The sequence below is a fragment of the Mastacembelus armatus genome, chromosome 15, assembly GCF_900324485.2.
Source record: "Mastacembelus armatus chromosome 15, fMasArm1.2, whole genome shotgun sequence".
Lineage (NCBI taxonomy): Eukaryota > Metazoa > Chordata > Actinopteri > Synbranchiformes > Mastacembelidae > Mastacembelus > Mastacembelus armatus.
In genome coordinates, this window is record NC_046647.1 from 645,265 (window position 1) to 672,123 (window position 26,859).

General features: G+C 41.9%; 1 protein-coding gene across 3 annotated transcripts in view; it reads right to left on the reverse strand.

Moving 5' to 3' along the window:
- birc6 (baculoviral IAP repeat containing 6) overlaps window positions 1-26,859 on the reverse strand; it is a 150,548-nt gene that overhangs the window by 109,832 nt on the left and 13,857 nt on the right. For all 3 annotated transcript variants that reach the window (XM_026309255.1, XM_026309256.1, XM_026309254.1), the window contains exons 8-24: window positions 26,627-26,796; window positions 24,422-24,480; window positions 22,586-24,250; window positions 21,321-21,470; window positions 20,951-21,176; window positions 20,041-20,201; window positions 19,663-19,794; window positions 19,395-19,526; window positions 19,095-19,261; window positions 18,734-18,867; window positions 17,134-17,295; window positions 16,882-17,013; window positions 16,592-16,689; window positions 16,338-16,485; window positions 16,007-16,140; window positions 2,353-2,499; window positions 2,073-2,260 (exon numbers count right to left, since the gene is read on the reverse strand). In XM_026309255.1, the coding sequence (XP_026165040.1) occupies window positions 2,073-2,260; window positions 2,353-2,499; window positions 16,007-16,140; window positions 16,338-16,485; window positions 16,592-16,689; window positions 16,882-17,013; window positions 17,134-17,295; window positions 18,734-18,867; window positions 19,095-19,261; window positions 19,395-19,526; window positions 19,663-19,794; window positions 20,041-20,201; window positions 20,951-21,176; window positions 21,321-21,470; window positions 22,586-24,250; window positions 24,422-24,480; window positions 26,627-26,796 (4,005 nt within the window). The remainder of the gene's footprint in view (window positions 1-2,072; window positions 2,261-2,352; window positions 2,500-16,006; window positions 16,141-16,337; window positions 16,486-16,591; window positions 16,690-16,881; window positions 17,014-17,133; window positions 17,296-18,733; window positions 18,868-19,094; window positions 19,262-19,394; window positions 19,527-19,662; window positions 19,795-20,040; window positions 20,202-20,950; window positions 21,177-21,320; window positions 21,471-22,585; window positions 24,251-24,421; window positions 24,481-26,626; window positions 26,797-26,859) is intronic.

Below are 26,859 nucleotides of genomic sequence, written 5' to 3' on the forward strand. Positions count from 1 at the left end.
CTTCATTTTGTTTTTCTTCACCCATTCAGAGGTGGACTTGCTGGTGTGTTTTGAATCATTGTCCTGCTGCAGAACCCAAGTTCGCTCCAGCTTGAGGTCATGAACAGATGGCCGGACATTCTCCTTCAGGATTTTTTTAGTAGACAGCAGAATTCATGGTTCCTTTTATCACAGCAAGTCTTCCAGGTCCTGAAGCAGCAAAACAGCCCCAGACCATCACACTACCACCACCATATTTTACTGTTGGTATGATCTTCTTTTTCTGAAACGCACTGTTACTTTTACGCCAGATGTAATGGGACACACACCTTCCAAAAAGTTCAACTTTTGTCTCGTCAGTCCACAGAGTATTTTCCCAAAAGTCTTGGGGATCATCAAGATGTTTTCTGGCAAAACTGAGACGAGCCTTTATGTTCTTTTTGCTCAGCAGCGGTTTTCGTCTTGGAACTCTGCCATGGAGACCATTTTTGCTCAGTCTCTTTCTTATGGTGGAGTCATGAACAGTGAACTTAACTGAGGCAAGTGAGGCCTGCAGTTCTTTGGATGTTGTTGTGGGGGTCTTCTGTGACCTCTTGGATGAGTCGTCACTGCGCTCTTGGGGTGATTTTGGTCGGCCGGCCACTCCTGGGAAGGTTCTCCACTGTTCCGTGTTTTCGCCATTTGTAGATAATGGCTCTCACTGTGGTTCGCTGCAGTCCCAAAGCTTTAGAAATGGCTTTATAACCTTTTCCACACTGATAGATCTCAATTACTTTCTTTCTCATTTGTTTTTGAATTTCTTTGGATCTCAGCATGATGTCTAGCTTTTGAGGATCTTTCTGGTCTACTTCACTTTGTCAGGAAGGCTATTTAAGTGATTTCTTGATTCTGAACAGGTGTGGCAGTAATCAGGCCTGAGTGTGGCTAGATGAATTGAACTCAGGTGTGATTAACCACAGTTAAGTTATGTTTAACAGGGGGGGGCAAACACTTTTTCACACAGGGCCATGTAGTTCTGGATTTTGTTTTCCCTTAATAATAAAACCATTTAAAAACTGCATGATGTGCTTACTTGTGTTATCTTTGACTAATATTTAAATTTGTTTGATGATCTGAAACAAAGTGTGACAAAAAAAAAAAAAAAAAAAGTGCACAAAAAAAATAAATCAGGAAGGGGGCCAACACTTTTTCACACCACTGTGTATGTTATTGACTGGGTGCCTTGATCTGTTTATTGTATATAGTGATATTTCTGTGTAAAAGTAAATATAAAAGCTGCTGAACAATCTGAATTGGAGATTCATGGGAGATTAATAAAGTATCTGTCTATTTCAGATTTTGGGTAGCTTAATTAGTAGTGGTTAGGAGAACAATACAACAATATGAAAAAACAGGAAAAGTAACCAACCAACCACCATTTAAGAACCAGTTCAACAAATCTGGACACACTGTCCAATCAGAAATGATCAAGCTGAGTGGATGCTTAGTAAAATGGCAGAACAGTTCTTAATTATACTGTATCAAGGCAGTCTTACTAGAATTGTGATGACATATCGGGAAATGGGTTCTATCATTAGCACTGCATTATTTTCACTTCCACTGCAGAAGCATAATGAGTAAACTGAGGTTTCTAATACGTCAGCTTTATAGACACGTGAGGCTTTCATATTTCCACTGTTACAGGCCATTAGTTGAACCAACTAATCACTTTTAGGCACTGACTCCAGGGATGTAGCCAGGCTGAGATATAAGTGTTTCATGGGTTGTTAGTGGTCTCTACTATGCACAGTTCTCTAAACTGACTGTATGTTTTAGGTCAGGTTACTCAAAAAGTGATATCGCTATGTGCTTAATCTACAGATGGCATTAAAACAATTCGCTGCTACACAGGCTGGGACAAGCAGTGCTGCAAGTTAATGAACCTGGAACATCTCCACTGATATCACCTCATGAGGAGTGCCCAAACTCAGTTCCAGGAACGTATCCCCTACTGGGCACAAAACAATGGAAACAACACATAGACCATTTGAATGTGTATTGGTTAAGTTCCTGTTGTGCAAAAATTGTTATTTAACAGTGACTTGTTCTTTTACCTGCTGCTGCAGCTTCAGCAGCTGCTGCTGTTTCTCCTGCAGGACCTGCAGCTGCTGTTCCGCTGACACCATGGCATGGGACAGTGACTGGAGCGCCACCTGGGCCGCAGAACTCAGAGCTGTAGAAGCTTCACCAACTGTTCCTGCTGACAGACCTCCTACTGCCGGGGTTACGCCAAATGTGCTCACTGAGGTTTAACAGCAGATGTTCAGCCAATGACCAGTTCATACAATCAAGCATGAGCCAAAATAAGGAAAACTAAACATAAGTAGAGATTACCAGTGAACATGCTGGCGTCATCTCGTTCCACTCGCGTACCATCACTAGTGGAGATGCAGGTAAAGTGCAAAGGCTCCACCTCCAGGAGTCCTGTTAGTGCTGTGAAGCTGCCCTCTGCTGCTGCACAGCTGTTCACTTTTCCATTCCCTGCAGGGCACCAGGACACCCAGAAAAAAAAGAAACCAAAGGCTTCAAGAGTCTCCTGTAAAGTTCTTCCCTAATATTTTTAGTTAAAATATGCTCCAAAACACGTCCCAAGTTGGAGTGTTGGTGTGAAAGTGTTCTCTGACCAAGACTCATTAACAACAACAGAACAACAAGCATGACATGAACTCTAACAAATCAGAGGAGGTTTCAAGCTACTGGTAGCTGCTGGAAGACACTGCTAAGACAGATTCAAAGGTTAACAAGCTCAGCAAACAGAAGGATGTGAGTGAAGGGCTGGGTGGTGTGACCGTCTCAGCCTGGGGGCTGTTTGGTGTTCTTTTTGCTTGGCTGTGTTTGTCTTTCAGGAAGTTGGAGTGAGAAGCTGAGACTGTATTGGAAGATTGGGGATGCTGCACACCTTGTTCTGGGCGGGGCTTGCCAGCTTTAAAAGGGAGTGCCAGTAGAGGAGGAGGGCGCTGGTTTTCTTGGACTTGGACAGGAGATTGGAGAGTGTGTAAAGATTGCCGAGCTAATGTTGCTTTGTCTTGATTGCTGCCTCTGATACCCACCTGTGTGGGCCTATTTGTGCTTATATTTATGATATTTTCACATATTCCATTAAATTTTGGAGAATATTGGCTTCACCACTTCTTTTATCACTACCGTTGAGCCAGGTCGTGACAAAATGGGGGCTCGTCTATAAGCTTTTTTTATTTTTTTGGTAAGTTCTCTTTATATTTTCACAGTTTGATTATTAATCTTGACTTTTACCTTGTAGAACTTTAAGTACTTTAAATTAGGCCATGTACTGAAGGCCATGTACTTTACTTTTAAGTATATTTGGTTATATCTTGGAGTATTTTTCTTTGTGTGACAATATTGCTTGTGCACGTGGTAAAGTATTTCCCTGATAGGTTGTAGGAACTTTTCCCTATTGGGATTTGTTCTTTAATCACTGTAGTGTTGCAGTAAAAGCGGTTAGAGCATTTGCAGTTGCCTTTCTCGTTCCATTGGTTTATAGTGCATAAATACCCAGTGCAAGTAAACTGCATAAAGACTAGGGTTGGGTTCAGTAAGTTTTTTTTTGGTTAGGTAGGTAGTGGGAAAACTGTTGTGCACTTTGACAAATGTGTGTCTAATAATGGCTTTTGTTGCACGTTTCCTTCAATCTCCTTCTGAAGAATTGTTAAATAATTATATTAAAGAACAGCTATTAAAGCTTTCAGATCATTATTCTATTGATGTTGGTGATAAACTAAAAGATGAAATCAGAGAAATGTTAAAGACTACGTTAACCCTCTGGGGTCTGAGGGGGTTTTGGGGCCCTGGACAAATTTTGACATGTCCTGACATTTGTGCTTTTTTCAGTGTCTTTTAAACATATTAATGTCTAAAGTCTGATAACACTGTAATCAGCACAAAATTGGCTACAATAATATGTGAGCAGTAAATTTATATATGATTGTGTTTTTGAAAAAAAAAGTGTTTATGCATGGTTAGTGAAAAACTACAGTTTTTTAGTCACTGAAATAAGACCATAAAACACAAACAGAACATTGGTTCACAAGACTTTGGAGACCTGCATGTTGTAGGCTAAAGTGTTCACTTCACAGTGTTGTGAATGTCATCTTGTTCACACATTCACAGTAAAAACAATACACTGATTTAAATTTTCTAAGACATTTTTTGTCCAGAAAGGCCATATGCAAGAAGGTGTGTCTCAGGATGAATAGTCATGTGATTTACCTGAGAAGACAAAAGATGCACTCAACGACCAGACAAAGACGCGCATAATGAGCCTTTCAGTCAATGTAGCTGAGAGGGGATTAGTGCAGCACAATACAACACAATGAGGAGCCAAACATTCCTCATTTGAGTTAAAATCAGTGTTTTTACTCTGAGGACAAACTAAACTATTTGTCTCTGTGTGGAATATAAGAAGCGTTTCTTCACGTCCGTGACGCGCCATCATCCAAACGCGCCGAAAAAGTGAGTAAATTCTATGATGAAGTTTGATATTTTGTGTCATTTCTCGGGGGCGTGCACATATTTACCTGGTTCACCTGAGATTATTTACATGTGAACAGTGGACAGTGTACAAGGCGGGGTCGCATTACCTGTAATGAGGTGAGACAGGAGAAAACTCACTTCTCCTTACGTTCATACAGAGTAAATAAAAAGTGATAATTTGTTTTCAACCTGAATTGTTTCATTTCAAAGAAAACATTTCAAGCTTTCTAGCCATATAATTCTTATTTTTATGAGCCAAGTATTCACTGAGATTTTATTTACGCGTCTGTGAAGAGAAATGACAGAGACAGAAAAGACAGACAGCGCACCCTGTCGGATTTCTATATAAAAAAAAAAAGCACAAGGTTTTGTTGTTATTATGATGGTATACAACTAAAACTAGACCCTTTAAAGATTTTAATTACATATTTCTTTTATCTGTACGATCAGAATTGACGGAGTACTTTAAGTTTGTTTCGGCGTTATCAGGAAAAGACGCGTCAAAACGCGCCGGCGCGTGCGTCGACCCCAGAGGGTTAATCGAACGTGGTGTCTTAACTATTGAGGCTGCAGTTGATTTTTCAAGTGATGACAATGATTCACCTATTGTGTATTTTGAGCAGCAGAAGGAGCTAATTGCTGTTACAAATGGAAAGGGATAAATTAAACATGGAGCGTGAAAGATTGAAATATTCGCTAGAAAATGAGAAGCTGGAATTGCAACAGTACAGTCTGGATCTAATGAAAACAGGAAAATTGTCAGAACATGGGGACACGGAGTTGCCACCGGTTGCCGGGCCCAATAACTCAAAAATATTTGATGTGGCAAGTAATTTGCGTTTGGTTCCTTATTTCGATGAAAGAGATCCAGATACATTCTTTTCTCTTTTTGAGTGGGTGGGCAAACTCTCGAAATTGGCCAGAGTCTGATCGTATTGTCATGTTACAAGCTGTATTCACTGGTAAGGCTCAGGAAGCTTTTTCAGCACTTAGTACACAAGACAGTCAAAAGTATTCTGCTGTTAAAGACGCAGTCTTAAAGGCTTATGAGTTGGTGCCTGAAGCCTACCGGCAGCGTTTTCGATCATGGCATAAAACTGATAAACAGTCTCATGTTGAGTTCACAAGAGATTTAATCAAAGCATTTCAGCAGGTGGTGTTTGTCTCTGGATGTGAGTTAATTTTCAGGTCTCTTTGACTTAATGGTGCTAGAGCAATTTAAGAATTCTCTCCCTCCTGTTACTGCTACTTATGTTGCAGAGCGTGGTGTTAAGACAGCCTCTGAGGCTGCAATGTTAGCAGATGGGTATGTACTGGCCCATAAACATACCTTTAGAAACCAGTATTCTGTGAATGCTACCGCTAAAACGGTTAGTCATTCAGCTAAAGCTTTTGGCAGGGTGACTTCACAAAGTCGCAGTTCTCATTTTATGAGTCCTAACCGCACTTGTATTTATTGTCATGACTTAGGACACTAGAAAGCTGACTGTCCTTTGTTAAAAAAACAAAGGTAATCATATTAATCACGTTAAGCCAACAGCTTTGATCACTCCTGCAAGAGGTTTATTACCGATTTTTCAGGACATCTCTCATGATAAACCGTGCAGTGCTGCATTTACTACGGTGGCCAACAAGCGCAAACGCGCTGCAACGACCAAAACACCTGCAAAAGAGAAACTCAGCAACAACGAAAACACCTGCAAGAGAGAAACGCTGAAACAACGAAAACGCCTGCAAGAGAGAAACGCTGCAACAACGAAAACACCTGCAAGAGAGAAACGCTGCAACAACGAAAACACCTGCAAGAGAGAAACGCTGCAACAACGAAAACACCTGCAAAAGAGAAAACACAACGGAAGTGCGCCAGGCCAATAGGGGGACCCCGAACTGAGGGATGTTTTTGCCGTTGTGTTTTGCACGTTTGCCCTTGTCGGCCACCGTAATTTACTGGTTTTGAAGCATTTACTTCGGATGGTTTTGTCTCTCTTCCTGGCAGTAACGTCAAAGTCCCTATTAAGGCTTTACGGGACACTGGTGCAACTGACTCTTTATTGCTAGTTCGGTGTTGCCTTTTTCCCAGGATTCAGACACTGGTGAGTGTGTGCTGGTTCAGGGAATGAGTTTGAATGCAATGTGTGTTCCTCTACACAAAGTAAAGCTGTTTTCTAACCTAGTTATGGGGGAGGGTCACATTGGAGTGCGCCCCGCTTTGCCTATTGATGGCATTCATGTCATTTTGGGTAATGATTTGGCTGGCGCCCGCGTTTGGTCTGGTGGTTGTTCTTCTGCTTTATTCTGACTTCTGATGAGGGACATCACTGTGAACAGGAGCTGCAGGATGTTTACATAGCTTGTGCAGTGACACGTGCTATGTCTAAGATGGACACTGATGTTGCATGTGATGAGAAACAGTGTAATTTGGATTTTGATTTGTGTCTTTTTTTGTGCCTCGAAATTTGATTTGTGACTTTTTTCCATTTCTCAGCAGGACTTGATCCATGAACAGCAAACTGATGCTTCTTTGAGAGCATTGTTTGATCAAGTGCGTCCTATTGTTGACGCAACAAGTGTTGCTTGTGGTTATTTTACTCAGAACCAAGTGTTAGTCCGTAAATGGATGCCACAAGCCTTGGATACTTTGGGTGATCCTGTAGTGCAGGTGGTTGTTCCAGATAAAAATCGCAATGAAGTCCTGAAGTCTTCTCATGACATGATGGGTCATTTAGGTGTTAAGAAAACATACACTCATATTTTACAGTATTTTTTCTGGCCTCGTTTGAAGTGTGATGTGGCTGTGTATATTAAAACTTGCCATACATATAAGTTGACTGGAAAGCCAAATAAGGCTATTAAGCCTGTTCCACTTTCTCCGATTCCTGCAATTACCAACCCATTTGAACATCTGATAACAGATTGTGTTGGGCCTTTGCCGAAGTCCAAATCTGGTTTTAACTATTTGTTGACAGTGATGTGTCAGGTTACTCGTTATCCTGCTGCCTATCCCTTGTGTTCCATTACAGCCAGAGCAGTGGTGAAATCTTTGTCTCAGTTTTTGTCTGTATTTGGAATTCCTAAGATAATTCAAAGTGATCAGGGATCTAACTTTTCTTCCCATTTGTTTGCGCAGGTGCTTAAACAGTTGAACATTCGACATAAGTCATCTGCTTACCATCCTCAGAGCCAAGGTGCTTTGGAAAGATTTCATCAGACCCTTAACTCACTGTTACGTGCATTTTGCAATGAAATGGATAGAGACTGGGACGATGGTTTGCCATGGCTGTTGTTGGCTGTGAGGGAGGTCTGTCAAAAAAGTCTTGGTTTCAGCCCCAATGATTTAGTCTTTGGTCACAAAGTGTGCGGTCCACTTGCGCTTTTGCATGACAAATGGAAAGGTAAAGATCCTCCACAAAATTTAATCGACTATGTCAATGGATTTCGGCATAGGCTTTATTTGGCTGGTCATCTTGCTAAGCAGAAGCTTCAGAAAAGTCAGGCCAAAATGAAGTGCTGGTATGACCATGATTCTGAATTGCGGCAGTTCTGTGAAGGTGATTAGGTTCTTGCTTTGTTGCCTGTTGAACGTTCACCCTTCCAGGCTAAGTTTGTTTGTAATTATTGATGCAGAAGCAAAGTACATGCTGGACAAGAACATTGCTGCACCTTCAGCTTCGAGTTGGGCCTCTCCTTGCTCGTTGGTGGAAAAATCAGATAAATCGCCATGTTGTTACACTGATTTCTGTAAAGTAATGCTGTGGCAAGACCCGACTCTTTTCCATTACCCCGTGTTCAAGATTGTATTGACCAAGTTGGTTCAGCCAAATAGTCAGTAAATTTGATCTGTTGAAAGGATACTGCAGGTGCCATTGACCTCATGAGCATGTGAAATCTCAGCTTTTATTACACCTTCTGGTCTGCTCTCTTATACTGTCATGGGTTTTGGTCTACGTAATGCACCCGCTATCTTTCAAAGAATGAACATCCTAGTTAGTTTCTTTTCTAAAAAGTTTAACTCCTATCAACTGAATTACTCAGTAATTGAAAAGGAAGCTTTAGCACTGATCTTGGCTTTGCAATACTTCCGTGCCTACCTTGATTCTGGAGAATTAATTTCTGTATATACTGATGATAATCTATTGACGTTTTTGAACTCTCTGCAAAATCCCAATCAAAGGTTCATGCGATGGGCACCGTTTTGCAACCATACCACCATGACATAAAACACATTAAAGGCAAAAACAATGTTATGGCTGATGCACTCTCTCGTGCACCTATTTAATGTGTAATAACTTCTGTCTTTTGTTGGTAGTCTGTTTCTTTGTCTCTTAAATTGCTCCTAGGCGCCAAGGTTGCTGAGCTGAAAGAGGCTGTCTGCTATACAAAGATTATGGGTAATGTAAGGTGAGAGGGAGAAGATTTTGTTTAACATTTAGCCTCATTTATTTGCTAAGTTCTGCAGTCATATCATTCCATAAATGTAAGTAGTGTAAATATGAGACCAAATATTTATGAAATTTTGTAATGTTTGTGGTTAATATATTAATAGGTCCTCAATGAGGCTCTATCTTCTGGGGGGGAGTGTGAGTCTCAGCCTGGGGGCTGTTTGGTGTTCTTTTTGCTTGGCTGTGTTTGTCTTTCAGGAAGTTGGAGTGACAAGCTGAGACTGTGTATTGGAAGATTGGGGATACTGCACACCTTGTTCTGGGCAGGGTTTGCCAGCTTTAAAACGGAGTGCCAGTAGAGGAGGAGGGCGCTGGTTTTCTTGGACTCGGACAGGAGATTGGAGAGTGTGTGAAGATTGCCGAGCTAATGTTGCTTTGTCTTGTTGATTGCTGCCTCTGACACCCACCTGTGTGGGCCTATAAGGATTTGTTGTGTTTATATTTATATCTTCACATATTCCATTATATTTTGGAGAATATTGGCTTCACTTATTCTTTTGCCACTACCGTTGAGCCAGGTCGTGACAGTGGAGTATAATGAAGGCATGAGAGGGAAGGGTAGGATGAGTGGAATGGTTTTCTTGAAAGTAAGAGCCTGATTTCGAGAGCTTTCATGTTGTAGTTTTAAAAATGAATATTCAACTATTTCCAGCTTTCTGTAATAGCAGAATAACTTACACTAACAGTATTGTTTATCTTAATATGTAACTAATAAGATGCTTGCCATCATAAATAAGCAGTAAAGGTGAAGCAAAACAAGAATCCATAGTATTTCTCTGGCCATGATGGCAATAAGTGTCCATCACAGTCCATAAGAACAGTGACATTGTGTTTCATCTCTGCCCTCAGTAGATTTTAAATTAAAGAAGAGGTTGAAGTGCTGACTTTCAGCTTGAATTTTATGTTAATTCCTATCACAGTGGTAAAAGGCCCCCTGTTGGTGTTGCTCTCCGGGTAAGCGAATCACTTTTGTCTTGCAAGCGTATCGTGTTGTGTGTGTTGCATAGTTCGTCTACAGACTAGCAACAGACTAGCTATAGTTTAACACACCTAAAAACTAACTAAACTCTAAACAATTCATTAACTGCTACATTCCGGTACCACTCAAGTACCTTTCTATTTTGACCGGTATTTATTGCTATTTCTTGACTTAGCGCACGTTAGCCTACCGGTTAGCTTAGCTAGCTAGTTAGCTTAGCTAACATGGCCTCTCCCTCTCTCTCTCTTTCTTGCTCGGTGTGCCACATGTTTAGTTATTCCTCTGCCTCCTTTAGCGATAATGTTACCTGTAATAAGTGTAAGGTTCTGTTAAGGCGAGGATCACTGATTTGGAAGCGCGACTCCGCACCTTCGAACAAAAGCCAGCTAGCCTAGCCCCGTTAGCTGGTGTGGAGCCACCGAGCTCAGGGTCTGTTAGCGGTCCAAGGGCAGCTCCGGAGCAGCTCGGAGAATTAGCCTGGGCGACGGTCCGACGGAAACGTACTCCTAAGCAGAAGCCCACGGCTCATCACCTGTCTGTTCACGTTTCTAATAGATTTTCCCCGCTCAGCGACACACCCGCTGAGAAACCGACTCTGATAATTGGCGATTCCATAGTCAGGAACGTGAAAATAGAGACACCAGCGACCATAGTCAAATGTATTCCTGGGGCCAGAGCGGGTGACATCGAGTCAAATCTGAAGCTGCTGGCTAAGGCTAATCGTAAATATGGGAAAATCATTATTCACGTCGGCAGCAATGACACCAGATTACGCCAATCGGAGGTCACTAAAATTAATGTTGAGTCGGTGTGTAACTTCGCTAAATTAATGTCGGACTCCGTAGTTTTCTCTGGACCCCTCCCCAATCTGACCAGCGATGACATGTTTAGCCGGATGTCGTCGTTCCGTCGCTGGCTGTCTAGGTGGTGTCCAGCAAACGATGTGGGCTTCATAGACAATTGGGCCACTTTCTGGGGAAAACCCGGTCTGGTAGCGAGAGACGGCATCCATCCCACTTTGAATGGTGCAGCTCTCATCTCTAGAAATTTGGCCGAGTTTATTAGCCGACCTAAAGCCTGACAATCCAGGGTGGGGACCGGGATGCAGAGACTCAGTCTAAAACGCCTCTCTGCAGTTTCCTTAGACCCGCCGCCCCCCTCAAACCACATAGAGACTGTGTCTGCCGCCTCGAACATATAAATCAAATAAATCAGAAGTTAACAGAAGAGGAGTTATTCATAAAAACTTAATAAAAATTAAGACCACTCCTCTTATTGAACAGAAAAACAGAACTGTCAAATGTGGACTATTAAATATTAGGTCCCTTTCATCTAAATCTTTGTTAGTAAATGATTTGATAACTGATCACCAAATTGACCTACTTTATCTTAGTGAAACCTGGTTACAGCAGGATGAATATGTCAGTCTGAATGAATCAACCCCCCTCAGTCATAAAAATTATCATGTTCCTCGAAGCACAGGTCGAGGTGGAGGAGTAGCTGCAATCTTCCACTCAAACTTATTATTAAACTTTCATCCTCAGAACAGTTATAACTCATTTGAGAGCCTCACTCTTAGTCTCTCGCATCCAAACTGGAAAACACAAAAACCAGTTCTACTTGTCACTGTGTACCATCCACCTGTCCCTAACTCAGAGTTTTTAACTGAATTCCCTAACTTCCTGTCTGATTTAGTGCTTAGATCAGATAAAGTCATTATAGTGGGAGATTTTAACATTCATGTAGATGTTGAAAATAACAGCCTCAGCATTGCATTTAATTCTATATTAGATTCAATTAGTTTCATTCAAAATGTTAATAAACCCACCCACTGTTTCAATCACACCCTTGATCTTGTTCTGACCTATGGTGTCGAAATTGAACATCTAATAGTTTTTCCCCCAAATCCTGTTTTGTCAGATCATTCTTTAATAACTTTTGAATTTAAAATGATGGATCATGCAGCGTTTGGAAGAAAATTCCACTACAGCAGATGTTTATCCGACAACGCTGTTTATAAATTTAAGAAAATGATTCCATCTTTATTTACATCTATACCAAGTATAAACATAGTGGAGGGCAGCTGCTCCAATCCCACTCCCTACCAAATTCATTATGTTGTTGACAGCGCTGTAACCTCACTGCGTGAAATGCTTGATTCTGTAGCCCCTCTGAAAAAGAAGTTAGTGAATCAGAGAAGACTAGCCCCATGGTATAATTTACATATTCGTACCTTAAAGCAGGCATCGCGAAGGCTGGAAAGGAAGTGGCGTTCCACAAACTTAGAGGAAATTTTTCTAGCCTGGAAAAACAGTCTACTAACATATAAAAAAAGCTCTCCACAAGCCAGAACTGCATACTATTCATCACTAATAGAGGAAAATAAGAACAATCCCAGGGTTCTTTTCAACACTGTAGCCAGGCTGACAAAAAGCCACAGCTCTGTTGAGCCCAGTGTTCCATTAGCTCTCAGCAGTGATGAATTTATGAGTTTCTTTACAAATAAAATCACAACTATTAGAGATAAAATTCAGCAGATGCTTCCTATACCTGCAATAAATGAATCTTCTACTACAGTAGCTCTTGAATCATCTGTAGGACCTCAGTTATGTTTAGACTGCTTCTCTCCCATAGATCTCTCTGAATTTACATCAGTAGTTGCTTCATCGAAATCATCAACGTGTCTCTTAGACCCCATCCCGACTAGACTGCTTAAAGGCACCCTGCCATTAATGAACTCATCTTTATTAGACTTGGTAAATGTATCTCTAGTATCAGGCTACGTACCACAGGCCTTTAAGACTGCAGTAATCAAACCTTTACTCAAAAAGCTTTTCAATCAGGATTTAGAGTACATCATAGTACAGAAACAGCACTGTTGAAAGTTACCAACGATGTTCTCTTAGCCTCAGATAATGGACTTGTTTCAATACTTGTCCTCCTAGACCTTAGTGCTGCATTCGACACCATTGACCACAAAATCTTATTACAGAGACTGGAGCATGTGATTGGTATCAGAGGAACAGCGTTAAAGTGGTTCCAATCCTATTTATCGGACGGATTCCAGTTTGTTCATGTCCATGATGAACCTTCCACACGAACAAAAGTTAGTTATGGAGTTCCACAAGGCTCCGTGCTAGGACCGATTCTGTTCACCCTGTACATGCTTCCTTTAGGATATGTCATTAGGAAGCACTCTATTAATTACCACTGCTATGCAGATGACACTCAGTTATATCTATCTATTAAACCTGTTAACACAAACCAGTTAACCAGACTACAAGCCTGTCTAACTGACATAAAGGCCTGGATGACCAGTAACTTTTTACTTTTAAACTCGGAGAAAACAGAAGTCATTATATTTGGGCCAAAAAATCTCAGAAATAACTTTTCTCAAATTATAGCTACTCTAGATGGCATAACCCTGGCCTCTAGCACTACTGTAAAAAACCTTGGAGTTATTTTTGACCAGGACATGTCCTTTAACTCACACATAAAACAAATCTCTAGAACTGCATTCTTTCACCTGCGCAACATTTCCAAAATTAGGAACATCCTCTCTCAAAATGATGCAGAAAAACTAGTCCATGCATTTGTTACCTCAAGGCTAGATTACTGTAACTCATTACTATCTGGATGTCCCAATATCTCCATAAAAAGCCTCCAATTAATCCAGAATGCCGCAGCCAGAGTCCTGACAGGAACTAGCAAGAGAGATCATATTTCTCCTATATTGGCTTCTCTTCATTGGCTCCCTGTAAAATATAGAATAGAATTTAAAGTCCTTCTTCTCACATACAAATCCCTTCATAATCAAGCTCCTTCATACCTTAAAGACCTCATAGTACCATATTATCCCAATAGACCACTTCGCTCTCAGAGTGCAGGTCTACTTGTGGTTCCCAGAGTTTCCAAAAGCAGAATGGGAGGCAGAGCCTTTAGTTATCAAGCTCCTCTCCTATGGAACCAGCTCCCAGCCTGGGTTCAGGAGGCAGACACTCTCTATACTTTTAAGGCTAGACTTAAAACCTTCCTCTTTGACAAAGCATATAGTTAGGGCTGGCTTCAGGCAACCCTGAACCATCCCTTAGTTATGCTGCTATAGGCCTAGACTGCCCGCCCAAACTGAGCCCGGTTCTGCTGGAGGTTTTTTCTTCCGTTAAAGGGAGTTTTTCCTCTCCACTGTCGCCAAGTGCTTGCTCATAAGGGAATTGTTGGGTTTTTAGTTTTAGTTTTTGTAAAGTGCCTTGAGATGATTTGTATTGTGATTTGGCGCTATACAAATAAAATTGAATTGAATTGAATTGAATCACTTCAACAGTGTAGGTACAGCAGCCCTTTCTATACATAGCTCTTTAATAATATACAGTGGGTACGGAAAGTATTCAGACCCCTTTAAATTTTTCACTCTTTGTGTCATTGCAGCCATTGGCCAAAATCAAAAAAGTTCATTTTATTTCTCAATGTACACTCAGCACCCAATCTTGAGAGAAAAAACCAGAAATGTAGAAATTTTTGCAAATTTATTAAAAAAGAAAAACTGAAATATCACATGGTCATAAGTATTCAGACCCTTTGCAGTGACACTCATATTTAACTCACATTTCTTCTGATCCTCCTTGAGATGGTTCTGCTCCTTCATTGGAGTCCAGCTGTGTTTAATTAAACTGATTGGACTTGATTAGGAAAGGCACACACCTGTCTATATAAGACCTTACAGCTCACAGTGCATGTCAGAGCAAATGAGAATCATGAGGTTGAAGGAACTGCCCAAGGAGCTCAGAGACAGAATTGTGGCAAGGCACAGATCTGGCCAAGGTTACAAAAGAATTTCTGCAGCACTCAAGGTTCCTAAGAGCACAGTGGCCTCCATAATCCTCAAATGGAAAAAGTTCTGGACGACCAGAACTCTTCCTAGACCTGCCCGTCCAGCCAAACTGAGCAATCGTGGGAGAAGAGCCTTGGTGAGAGAGGTAAAGAAGAACCCAAAGATCACTGTGGCTGAGCTCCAGAGATGCAGTAGGGAGATGGGAGAAAGTTCCACAAAGTCAACTATCACTGCAGCCCTCCACCAGTCGGGGCTTTATGGCAGAGTGGCCCGACGGAAGCCTCTCCTCAGTGCAAGACACATGAAAGCCTGCATAGAGTTTGCCAAAAAACACATGAAGGACTCCCAGACTATGAGAAATAAGATTCTCTGGTCTGATGAGACCAAGATTGAACTTTTTGGCGTTAATTCTAAGCGGTATGTGTGGAGAAAACCAGGCACTGCTCATCACCTGTCCAATACAATCCCTACAGTGAAACATGGTGGTGGGAGCATCATGTTGTGGGGGTGTTTTTCAGCTGCAGGGACAGGACGACTGGTTGAAATTGAAGGAAAGATGAATGCGGCCAAGTACAGAGATATCCTGGAAGAAAACCTCTTCCAGAGTGCTCAAGACCTCAGACTGAGCCGAAGGCTCACTTTTCAACAGGACAATGACCCTGAGCACACAGCTAAAATAACAAAGGAGTGGCTTCGGAACAACTCTGTGACCGTTCTTGACTGGCCCAGCCAGAGCCCTGACCTAAACCCAATTGAGCATCTCTGGAGAGACCTGAAAATGGCTGTCCACCAACCTTCACCATCCAGCCTGACAGAACTGGAGAGGATCTGCAAGGAAGAATGGAAGAGGATCCCCAAATCCAGGTGTGAAAAACTTGTTGCATCATTCCCAAGAAGACTCATGGCTGTACTAGCTCAAAAGGGTGCTTCTACTCAATACTGAGCACAGGGTCTGAATACTTATGACCATGTGATATTTCAGTTTTTCTTTTTTAATAAATTTGCAAAAATTTCTACATTTCTGGTTTTTTCTGTCAAGATGGGGTGCTGAGTTTACATTAACGAGAAATAAAATGAACTTTTTTGATTTTGGCCAATGGCTGCAATGACACAAAGAGTGAAAAATTTAAAGGGGTCTGAATACTTTCCATACCCACTGTATGATCACAACGTATGAGTTAAAGTAATATATATTAATATAAATATTTACATATTTTGAATGTTACATCCTTTGCACTCATCAGCTCATACCTGAAAGAATGTCAGAGAGGTCAATTTCATCTGACTGGACTCCAGTGCTGCTGCTGAAAGCATTCTTACAGGAAGAACCACTGACCTCCAGGTCAAAGAGCACCGGGTCAAATGGAGAGCTGTACAGGCCATACCTGGATAAAAAATGGAGGGGGGAAGGAGGAGCTCAAGTTTAGAAATAAACCTTTAGAAATTAAAGACACTTTTAATAAACCAACAATAAGCAGTATAAATGGGTGGTGGAATTACTTTCCAACTATCTACTGACGATAACCTCATTTTCAGTGGCTACATATAAAGCTTGTAAGGTACTGAATAGCTGAAGAGGCACCTGGTCTGCAGCAGCGCCTCCAGTGGGGTGAGGCGGTCCTGCAACTGTCGAGAAATGGCAGTGAGTAGGGAGGCACAGGCAGTGCTGCAGCCTGCCAGATCCTCCTCCTTCACATAGTTTAGCAAAACGAAGTACCAGAACACTGAGCCTGAAAGCAGATGTGATAGGAAGAACAGAGAAAAAAAAAACCCAAGTCATGGAAGAGACCGCAAAGAACACTGCTGTTTGTTCTCTTTTGTTGATCTGATACTTACCACCTGTTGCTGCCGCGGGTAAGTAAGGCATATTGTCTAGCAGAGACTTCAGAAGACTTGCACCAAAACCCTGCTGACTTGTTTCTGCTTTTCCATTGCTACAGCAAGAAGTCAGGCAGCATGGTCTTTATTATTTTAACATAAAACCAAGTGCAGACATGATCATATACAACTACTTCAGGCTTACTGCTGACTTTGTCCACTAGAGGAACTTCTCTTTGTAGACAGCCTTCATTTCACAGAATTGGGAAGTAAGTTATTTTTTGAATTACAATTAATGAATAACTTACCTAATGCAAAGTGCAAGAAAGCGAGCGCATTTGTGCGCTATGCTCCGACCAGCCTCGAAGAAACACACCCGTACTATATCCGTTAGCCGTGCCCTGGTCTTCACCAGCAGTCCATCCTTTCCTTCTTTTAAGCTAAACATATACCATAGGCTATATCACTTGTCTTTATAAAAAGTCAAAGAGGAAGCAACATGCAACCTAAATGTCCTAAGTAATTCTGTTTGGTACCATGCACTGCAGCTTTTGGCCTACCTGCACGGTCCATTGGAAAATACCCCAGCCAGCCAGCACAAGACGTCCAGGATGAGGCTTTGGGCATGTTCGGTGGCCATGCTGCTCTCTGTCCGCTGACAAAGTGAATCCAACAGCTTTTCATGAAAATCTGGAAACTGTAGCATGGCACAGCGCTGGACCCTTAAAACACAGAATAAAGAGTCACGATTAACCCTCTGGGGTCGACGCACGCGCCGGCGCGTTTTGACGCATCTTTTCCTGATAACGCCGAAACAAACTTAAATTACTCCGTCAATTCTGATCGTATAGATAAAAGAAATATATCATTCAAATCTGTAAAGGGTCTAGTTTTAGTTGTATACCATCATAATAACAACAAAACCTTGTGCTTTTTTTAAATAAAGAAAGCCGACAGGGTGCACTCTCTCTCTTTTCTGTCTCTGTCATTACGTGTTACGCATGTGATGAAGTGCTCCTTATATTCCACACACAGAGAAATAGTTTAGCTTGTCCTCAGAGTAAAAACACTGATTTTAACTCAAATGAGGAACGTTTGGCTCCGCATTGTGTTGTATTGTACTGCACTAATCCCCTCTCAGCTACATTGACTGAAAGGCTCATTATGCGCGTCTTTGTCTGGTCGTTGAGTGCGTCTTTTGTCTTCTCAGGTAAATCACATGACTATTCATCCTCAGACACACCCTCTTGCATATTTTTAGTCATTTCTGCTGCTTTAGTCATTTCTGCTTTAGTCATTCCTGTCTGCTGCAGTCATTTCTGGACAAAAAGTGTCTTAGAAAATTTAAATCAGTGTATTGTTTTTACTGTGAATGTGTGAACAAGATGACTTTCACATCATTGTGAAGCCTACAACATGCAGGTCTCCAAAGTCTTGTGAACCAATGTTCTTTTTGTGTTTTATGGTCTTATTTCAGTGACTAAAAAATTGTAGTTTTTCACTAACGATGTATAAACCCTTTTTTTCTCAAAAACACAATCATGTATAAACTTGCTGCTCACATATTATTGTAGCCAATTTTGTGCTGATTACAGTGTTATTGGACTTTAAACATTAATATGTTTAAAAGACACTGAAAAAAGCACAAATGTCAGGACATGTCAAAATTTGTCCAGGGCCCCAAAACCCCCTCAGACCCCAGAGGGTTAAAGGCTGATAACACTGGATTAAACAAAAAGTGATGATTTGTTGTTCGATTCGAATTGTTTCATTTAAAAGAAGACATCTCAAGCTTTCTAGCCATATATTTCTCCTTTTTATGAGACAAGTATTCGCTGAGATTCTGGTTGTTTTATTTATGTGTCTGTGACAAGAGATGACAGAGAGCGCACCCTGTCTGCTTTCTTTATTTTACAAAATCATAGCATTTTGTTGTTATGAGTATGTACAAATAAAACTAGATCCTTTACAGATTTGAATAATATATTGCTCTTATCTGTATGATCAAAACTGACAGAGTAATTTCAGTTTGTTTCAGCATTATCAGGTAAAGATGCCACAAAAAGCGCCGGCATGTTCGTCGACCCCTGAGAGTTAAGGGTTCATTAAAACAACAATCTCAAAAGAGCCTCGTATCCCATCTTTCTGCAAGGAACTGACCTTTCTTTGGGTATCGATGTTTTTTTGAACCTTCTGATTGTGACTGAAACTTCTTGCAGCAGGTCACAGCCTCGCAGGTTTTCTACTTTCTTTGAAGGTGCTGGTGTTTCTGTTTTCACTGAAGAGACCTTCTCCTACACACAAACAGATCACAAACCAATGAATGTTGCTGTGCACTGGTGGACAAATTCATTTGTTTTAATTGCTTACATTGGGAACACAGATGCCAGCTCCATGTGTATGCTCATTACGACTTTGGACATTTTTGAAGTTTATTTAAGTATGCAAAAGTTTGTATCTTTTGCCTTGCGGTGGAACAACTGTTGGGAAAATGTGCTTATCAACTCTGGAGACTTTGTACCTGTGAAGCCTGAGCCCGTTGTAGCAGGGTGGACAGTGAGTGGGCTTTGGTGCCCTGGGGCTTGGTACTGGGCATCCTTACCACTGGTCGGGGGCTCTCCTCCATTCCTTTGTCACTCACTGCTTTAATGTGAACCAGGAAAGAGCGGTACTTCCCTCCTGCCATGCCTGCAATAGAGGGAGAAATAAGACAACTAAGAAACTGTTGTATTCCCAACTTCAGTGATTATTTATATTGTTCATATCACTTCTCTGATCTGATACTTGATGTCCCACATCAGGTAGTGATGACTGTTATTACCTTTGACTAGCTTGGGGCTTGTGAGGCTGAGCATGCCGGCATGGCCAGAAAGGTCCAGCCCACTGGCCAACCACACTGGACCACACAGGATGTCCTCCTTGTGGTCCTCTAGAAACGGACACAGCATGGAGCCTACAAGCAAACATACAGAACGCTTTTAATTTTTCTCAGGGTGGATAATACACATATTGACAGAATATTCTGCCCCAGCAGATGGAGCAGAAAATGTATTACACATCCGTGAAAAATATTATAGTATAGTGTTCACCTGATGTCTCCTCTATATCCATGAACTGGATGTCTTCTGCAAAATCATGTAGCAAAGGCTGGCCATTCCTCTCCCCATTGGCATGGTGCACATTGGAGAGGGGGAAGGAGATCTGTCTGTCCACTGCTGTATCTGTTGAAGAGAAGCAACATACATTAGAAAAAACAGAAGAAAAATAGTTTTACTGCTCACATCACATCTAAGTAGGAACAAAATACATAATAATGGCTGCAGCCATTCAAAACATCCTAGTTCAATTGAGCTGACAACACTCCACAACTGTCTGCTAAAACTGCAAGGTATTCCAGTTCAAAACAATCTACCATCTAAGATTTGTGTGTGTGAATAAAATAATAGATGTCAAAGCAGCGTCCTCACCATTGACTTTGCCGAGCCCAGGTGCTTTGTTCTTCAATAAAGTGACCTGGATCTGAGGAATGTTGACAATGTTGGCATTCAGGACAAACTTGAAGTCCACATGGCCCACCATACAGGCTTTGGGCAGCACCAGCTCAAACACATGTTCATCCCAGCTGGAACTGAAGAGAGAACACAGGCCACTGTGTTACTTAGAATGTCAAATGTGCCGCCCAACACACAACCTGCCCTTCATCCAGGAAGTGGATTATTCATACCTATCACCGGATTACTTTGATACTGAAAATAATTTTAAAACCCTGCAAGATCCAGAGCTATACACGTACACTGGATATAAGTAAACTATAACTATGGCTGAATCTCCATTCCCTTATCACTGGAGAAGCTATAACCAACCAAGGATACACAAGGTATCCTCCGCAGTCTGTTACAGATGGACAAAGGAAAACAGTTTGTGATTGGATGTGGGTGGGACTGAGAAACAAAGAAAAGATACAAGTGAGGGAAAAGTGGATGCAATTAGCAGACTTGGGATTTACCCTATGTTTCTCATGTCTGTGTGTTCAGATCTGACAGTTATGAATGACGAGTGCAACTGGCACTAAATTTGTTTAAACAGTGACTACTAAATTTGCCTCCATGATGTGTGTCACAGCTGCTACAGCTGTTGGTAAACAGGCTAAACAGCAAGTAAAGCACCTGTGCAAACCACAAACAGCTCATTCCCATTCTTTTCACTTACTCTGTACCTTAACCTTATGTCTCTCCCTCTGGCCCACTCCAAGCAGGCTTGCATCAGAGTTTGACAATCATTGAACTAAAGAACTGTAGATAGTAGTGATATAATAGGATGTCTTAAATTCCTTTCCTTCGCTTGCCAGCCATCCAAATATTTAGTATTTAAAGCTACCTATCACTTTGAAGCTTCCAGGTGCGGGTGTGCTGAGCTGCATCTCCGTGGTGTTGCTGGTGAAGGTGCTGAGGGTGGCGTCGCTGCTGCTGCTCCTGCTGCACCTCTACCCAGCACGGTGGCACCGTGGCCGAGAAACGTGGGGTCAACGTCTCAAAGCGCGTCAGCTCTACCAGTGACATCAGGCTCTCTGTTGTCAGCGGTTGGTCAACCAGGAGGTCCACTCCTACACAAAGGGTTGATGTTGGGGCAGTGGAACATCAGAACAGTACCAGAGAAGCAAAAGCACTGAAATGTGGCAGATTTCCCACCAGGCCACAGTGATGCCAAACAACATGAAGAATTACACACTGTCTTGTGCCAGTTCTACCTGTGATCCCAGGGCTAGAAGGGTTGGAGAAGGGCTTGGCCCCCTCAAGCAGCATTTCAGCCCCTTTAGAAAGGGGGCCATCAATAAACATGTCTCCATCATCTATATCGTCACACACACCTCCAATTTGAAGGAAATGAAGTTCTCCACCTTCAGAAGAGAGCACAAACAAAATGAACAAGTACAGATAAAGATACTCATTCTGTACGTGCTGAACTACAACAACGTATGAATACCATAAATTATACAAAATTATTTGGCATAAAGATGTGATAAGAAAACATATATTCACATTAAATCTTCGACAAGAAGTAAAAGATCTGTCAAAGTTATCAATCTGAGTTAAAACAAATTAGAATATCACATTACAGTACTGTATTTGCTGAATGTTTAAGAACATCAATTACATTTAATTCTTGCTGGCCACCAGAGACGGTTTGTAAGATCCAGATACCAAATATGTCAAGACCTTATCCAGAATTCATAGAACCACAGTTACATCCCTAACTCTCGTTTATTTTGACATCGGTAAATATGGTTATGGATGATGAGAATTTATTTTTAAAATATGCATCCAATAATGTACACATAGATAAACCAACAAACACATTTAACTTTTGAAGGATAACGTTGATATTTTTCTTAATGTCAATTCACTCCACAAATGGTTTATCAAAGTAAAACTACACACTTCACTGTCCATAAAACTTTAAAAAACACATTAATGAATTACTTTACTACCTTGAACATATGGTGTAGTTTATTATTATTCAATCTCACATACACTGGCCTGCTGCCTGAAATACTGACTCGAGCACAAAATGTGTATTAATCCACAGTTGAAAACAGCTCCCAACAGAACAGAATTTTCCATGTTTAACTTTTGATAAAAATTATAGTGTCCAGCTGCTTCAGAGAATTACCAAGCCCTTATTAGAAATTAAACACTGTTTTCTTCAGTTAGGGAAGTCACAACGATTAGCACTTATTTGGTTTTGCTCTTTTCATGGGATTACTGGCAATAAGAATGCACCATTATTAAATTCAGCCATAAAAGTACAAAATACCAAAACAGCTGTCAACACAAACGTCTAAAAATTACTGAAGACCTCAGAATTACACACCCAGGTGATAACAAATACAGTAGACCATCCTATACAAATGCAGAAAAATCATCCTTCCTCAAGGGACCTTAATGCTGACCTCTCCAGTAGTCAACAGTGCGATAGCCTCTAGACAAAAAGGTCCACAAGCAGAACACTTACCTTTGGTGCAGGCACAAAGGCGGTCGGTCCCAGAGCAATAGGTAACTGATACGAAGGGATCTGTTTCTTCTGCTGACCCCTCCTTCTTAGGTGGCTCCACCTTGGCTAGGACCTCCAATGTGGACAGGTCCAGAATCATAATGTACCCAGCCCGTGTGGTCACCACCAGGTGACCCAGTCCTTCCACCTCTAACCGCCTACACTCTTTTTGGCTGAAGACAGAGGTGGAGGGACTGGTGACAGTAGCACTGCTGATGGTTTTGGCTGCTCCACACGCAGTCCCAGTTCCAGAGGCAGCAGAGCCCTCCAGGCCCATTCCAAACCCAGACAAGCCATTTTTTGGTGCTGAGGGAAGATTGTCCTCCGAAGACTCTTCACTTTCATCCTCCCTGCTATCAAGAACATCTGGAGGAAGCAAAATAAGAGAGGTGATGGCATCACAAGGGTCACAGATTTGCTGCACCTTCACAGGTTCTTCATCCAAGGTAACAATTCGGGTAGAGTAGTTGAGCTTGTACAGTAATAGGTATCCCCCTCCACCCCCGCCACTCAAGGATCTTTGATGTTGCTGGTGTTCTTCTGGGGGCAAGATGAGGGGTGTCTGGGGTGGTGACCCCCCTGGGTGGTGGTTTTCTATCCCATTGGCCACTGGATGTAGGAGGTCTCCTTTGCGCTGGTTGCAAAGGGCAGAATGCAGACGATTGAGGTTGTTCAGGGCCTCCACTTGGTTTGTAGCACTCAGAGATTCAGTGACACATGACTGCAGGCAGACCAGAAGATGCACGCCATCACAGCAGGGCGTGATTGAGTCCACATAAAGATTATGATCTTCCAGCTCTTTGGGAAGCCTCAAACACTGCACTAGTGCTCCAGGTCGAGGGGGGTTGGAGACAGTTGCCGCAGTGAGTGTGCTCCATTTGTCCACATGGCCATCTAACCCTGCCAAATTAGTTGCTGCATCAGCAAACTGCTGAATGTAGGTGATTGGAGGATCCTGAAGAAGAAGCTGCTCATGTGTGTCAAACTCCATCTCTATGATCTGTGGCACACTGAAGCCTTCCTCATGGAGCCCTTTGCTCATAAGGTTGTTCATTTGAGCAAACACCTGCCCTGAGGACTTGTCATCAACCTCTCTGATACTGTACAGCAGCAGCACAGGTATAGTCCGGCGCACAGGCTGCAGAGAAGAGGGACTTGGGGGTTGGGAACCTGGAAGATTAGAGAAGCCCTGCTCCTGGGCTGCATTCTGGGGGTTGCAGGTCTCCATCTCCATAGTACCCTGGTCCTGTAGGGCTCCAGGGTGGAAGAGCTCAGGGCATTGAGTCCTAAGGAGACCATCTGTGGTCCTGCGTGTTGCAGCTGGGTCTGTGGTTGGGGGTCCAGCCACTGGGGTGCTGGATGCTGAGCGGTAGCTGAGCAAGCCTCCAGCCAGCAGGCCAGGAAAGGGAATGTTGTGGTGGTCAGGGATCTTGTCCTTTGCTTTGGCCTGGCTGTGAGGTTTGGCTTGGTTTAATGAGGTGTTGGCACCCAGCTCCTCCAAGTCCTTCACCGTGTCTTCCAGCACACTGGCCACCACCTCCCACTGGAGCTTCTCTGGCTGCTGGAGCACACTCAGCGCTGTCACTCCTAGGCTCACATCCATGCCCTCCCATTGAGATGGTTGGCCTGAAACAGATGCGAGAGGAGAGGTCTGAGGGTATTCTTGTCCACACAACAGCTGAATACAAATGATGGACAACACTATTTTGATTTGATTAAAATTATTTGCATTGCAGAAAGGCCATTGTAAACCACCAGATCCTAGATAAAGACCAATTACAATTCAACTGTTCATACCTGTTGTTGACTCTGATCGGGAATGCTCTTCACTGTCGGAATCCTCCAACTGGTCATCACTGTACGAGAAGATGGGCACAAAAAAAAAACAAAAAAAACATAATTAACATGATAAACACAAAATCAGAACTGTGACTCACTCACTGACATGCTCAAGATTCCTAAAGAGCAAGAGGACTGAGTAGCTGCATCAGAGCTAGGGCTGCAATGTATCCCAGTTTTACAGGATATCTTGGTATAAATATTAATACATGTGTTTATTACCAGTATTTTTTAAAAAAACACAACAAGGAGTGACTATAACTTGATCTCCAGTCTCAACTGCCTGTCAGACCTGACGACTAGCACCACACATGCAGTAAAGAGAACAGCGGAGAGACTCAAGGATGATGTCTCCATCCCCTCAAAAAGTAATTAAAATCAAAAGTAAACCCCAAAAATTAACTTGATGTTTTAATTGCCAACTAAAAAAAAAAAAGTGAATGTTTAAATGTTAATCATAAATATGCTGCTAAATTTCCACATCTTTGCTCCAGGTTACATTCGTATTGTCCTCCTCTCTCAGGCTGTCTGAATGCTGACACTCACTCCAAACTGTGTTTCAGCCACAGACTTTATTACCTGCACTTTGAAGTCTGCAGTATAGCTCTTTCTTTTGGGTGGCATTTTCACTTGTGTTACACTAGGAGTTAGAGTCTAGTGTGAACAAATGTTTTTACTTTTTCAGCAGTACAGTATTATCTTCAGTTGAGTCAAGAGTGTGATCTACTTTTACTTGTAGCTAACTTTTTTTTTTTTTTTTTGAGTGCTTTCATGGTGTGGTATTAGTAATATAGTAGGGACAGGAATACTTCCTGCACCACTGGTGATAACATGGAAACTAACAGGCTTTAGTTTTGTAACAGTTCATAGTTACGTGTTATAATAATAAATTGTGTCAGTTATAGCTTTTGGGGGGGGGGGGGGGGGGGGGGGGGAAGCTTGAGCAATGCACAGGTGAATTTATAGGAGATACAGAGATCTGTCATTTAGACGATAGCTGTCCAGTGGATAAGGTGATGGTGAGTTTACCCTTAACATTTAAGTGAGGTTAAGGGATTACAAAAAAAAAGAAATCTCAACTATGAAACGAATATTGCATAAACGTCTCCATGTATGGTGCATGCATGAATTCCATGTATATGAGCATATGACAGTACACATTTCATCAGAGCATAGGAAAAATCCTATTTATGATTTTGGTGAAAAAAAATTAATAGTCACTGGATTGGCAGCAGCAGACTGGAAAATTTCACTAACACATTAGAAAACCTATGACCTAACATGGGGTAAACAGGCTAGCGTCTGAGCAATCAAAGACTATGGACCATGAAACTGATCAACCTGAAAATGTTTTTTCACAAATATACGACGGACCACAACCACATAATTTTGAGCTTGTCAGAAATAAGAGAGAGCATGGGCAGCCAAGAAGAAGAAACAATGGGCAGCTGTGTTGTCAGGAGAATGAGTAGAGAACAGGGCAGGTGTGCTGGTGAGTTACGCTATAGCTAATATTGCTCAGTCCGGTCCAACAAGTAATTCAATTAGTGTCGGACACGACCGAGGCATCCTGTGAGTTATGGTATTAAATATAACAGAAAAATTAAAAAAAAAAAAAAGAACAATGGAAAAACTAGTGAAGTCCAAATAGTATAGTGAAGTCCAAATAGTAAAACACGACCACTCGATAACCACTACCAGCAGCAATTAGCCAGCCTGGTATTAACTTACTATTTTAAAAATGACATTTGCAGCTACAGCCTTATATTACCTTTCTCTAAAGGGCACCAACTGCTTCCCTGAGATGAGGCATTATATGGATTTAAAACTTGCAACAAAGAGGCCATCTTAGGTTCATGTTGTTAAAACTTACACAACCTCACACACAACCTCACACAAGGTTGCCTTTCTTATACAACCTGCAAACACCCACAGTAAACATGTTAGCATAGCAACCTCTGCCTCCAGGATTTGTTGCAATGCAGGGATGATCACTGGAAAACACAGAGGTCAAGCTGTATTCTGATACTGTGTTAGAGCTCAGCCAGATGCAAACTGTTGAGAAAGATACTGTGAGAAAATAGTTTTGTACTGCTAACGTGCTGGTGTGTATATCTACATAAAGTTTATGTGAATGTGTGTGTGTGCGTGAAAGTGTTTCACCTGTCTCCCTCTAGCTTGGGTAGGTCAGAGCAGGATGATGACTCCTCTAGCCAGGCCAGAGTTGGTCTCCGTGACTCACTTAGTGTCTGCTGGCTCTGTTCACCACTGCACAGGATCAGCTGCCTTAGGATGGCCGGGTCGTATGGATTGATGTCAAACTTCAAATGCACCTGTTCCACGCAAAAATTCTGTGATCAGTTTACTACATCTAGAACTACATATCTGAATATGAA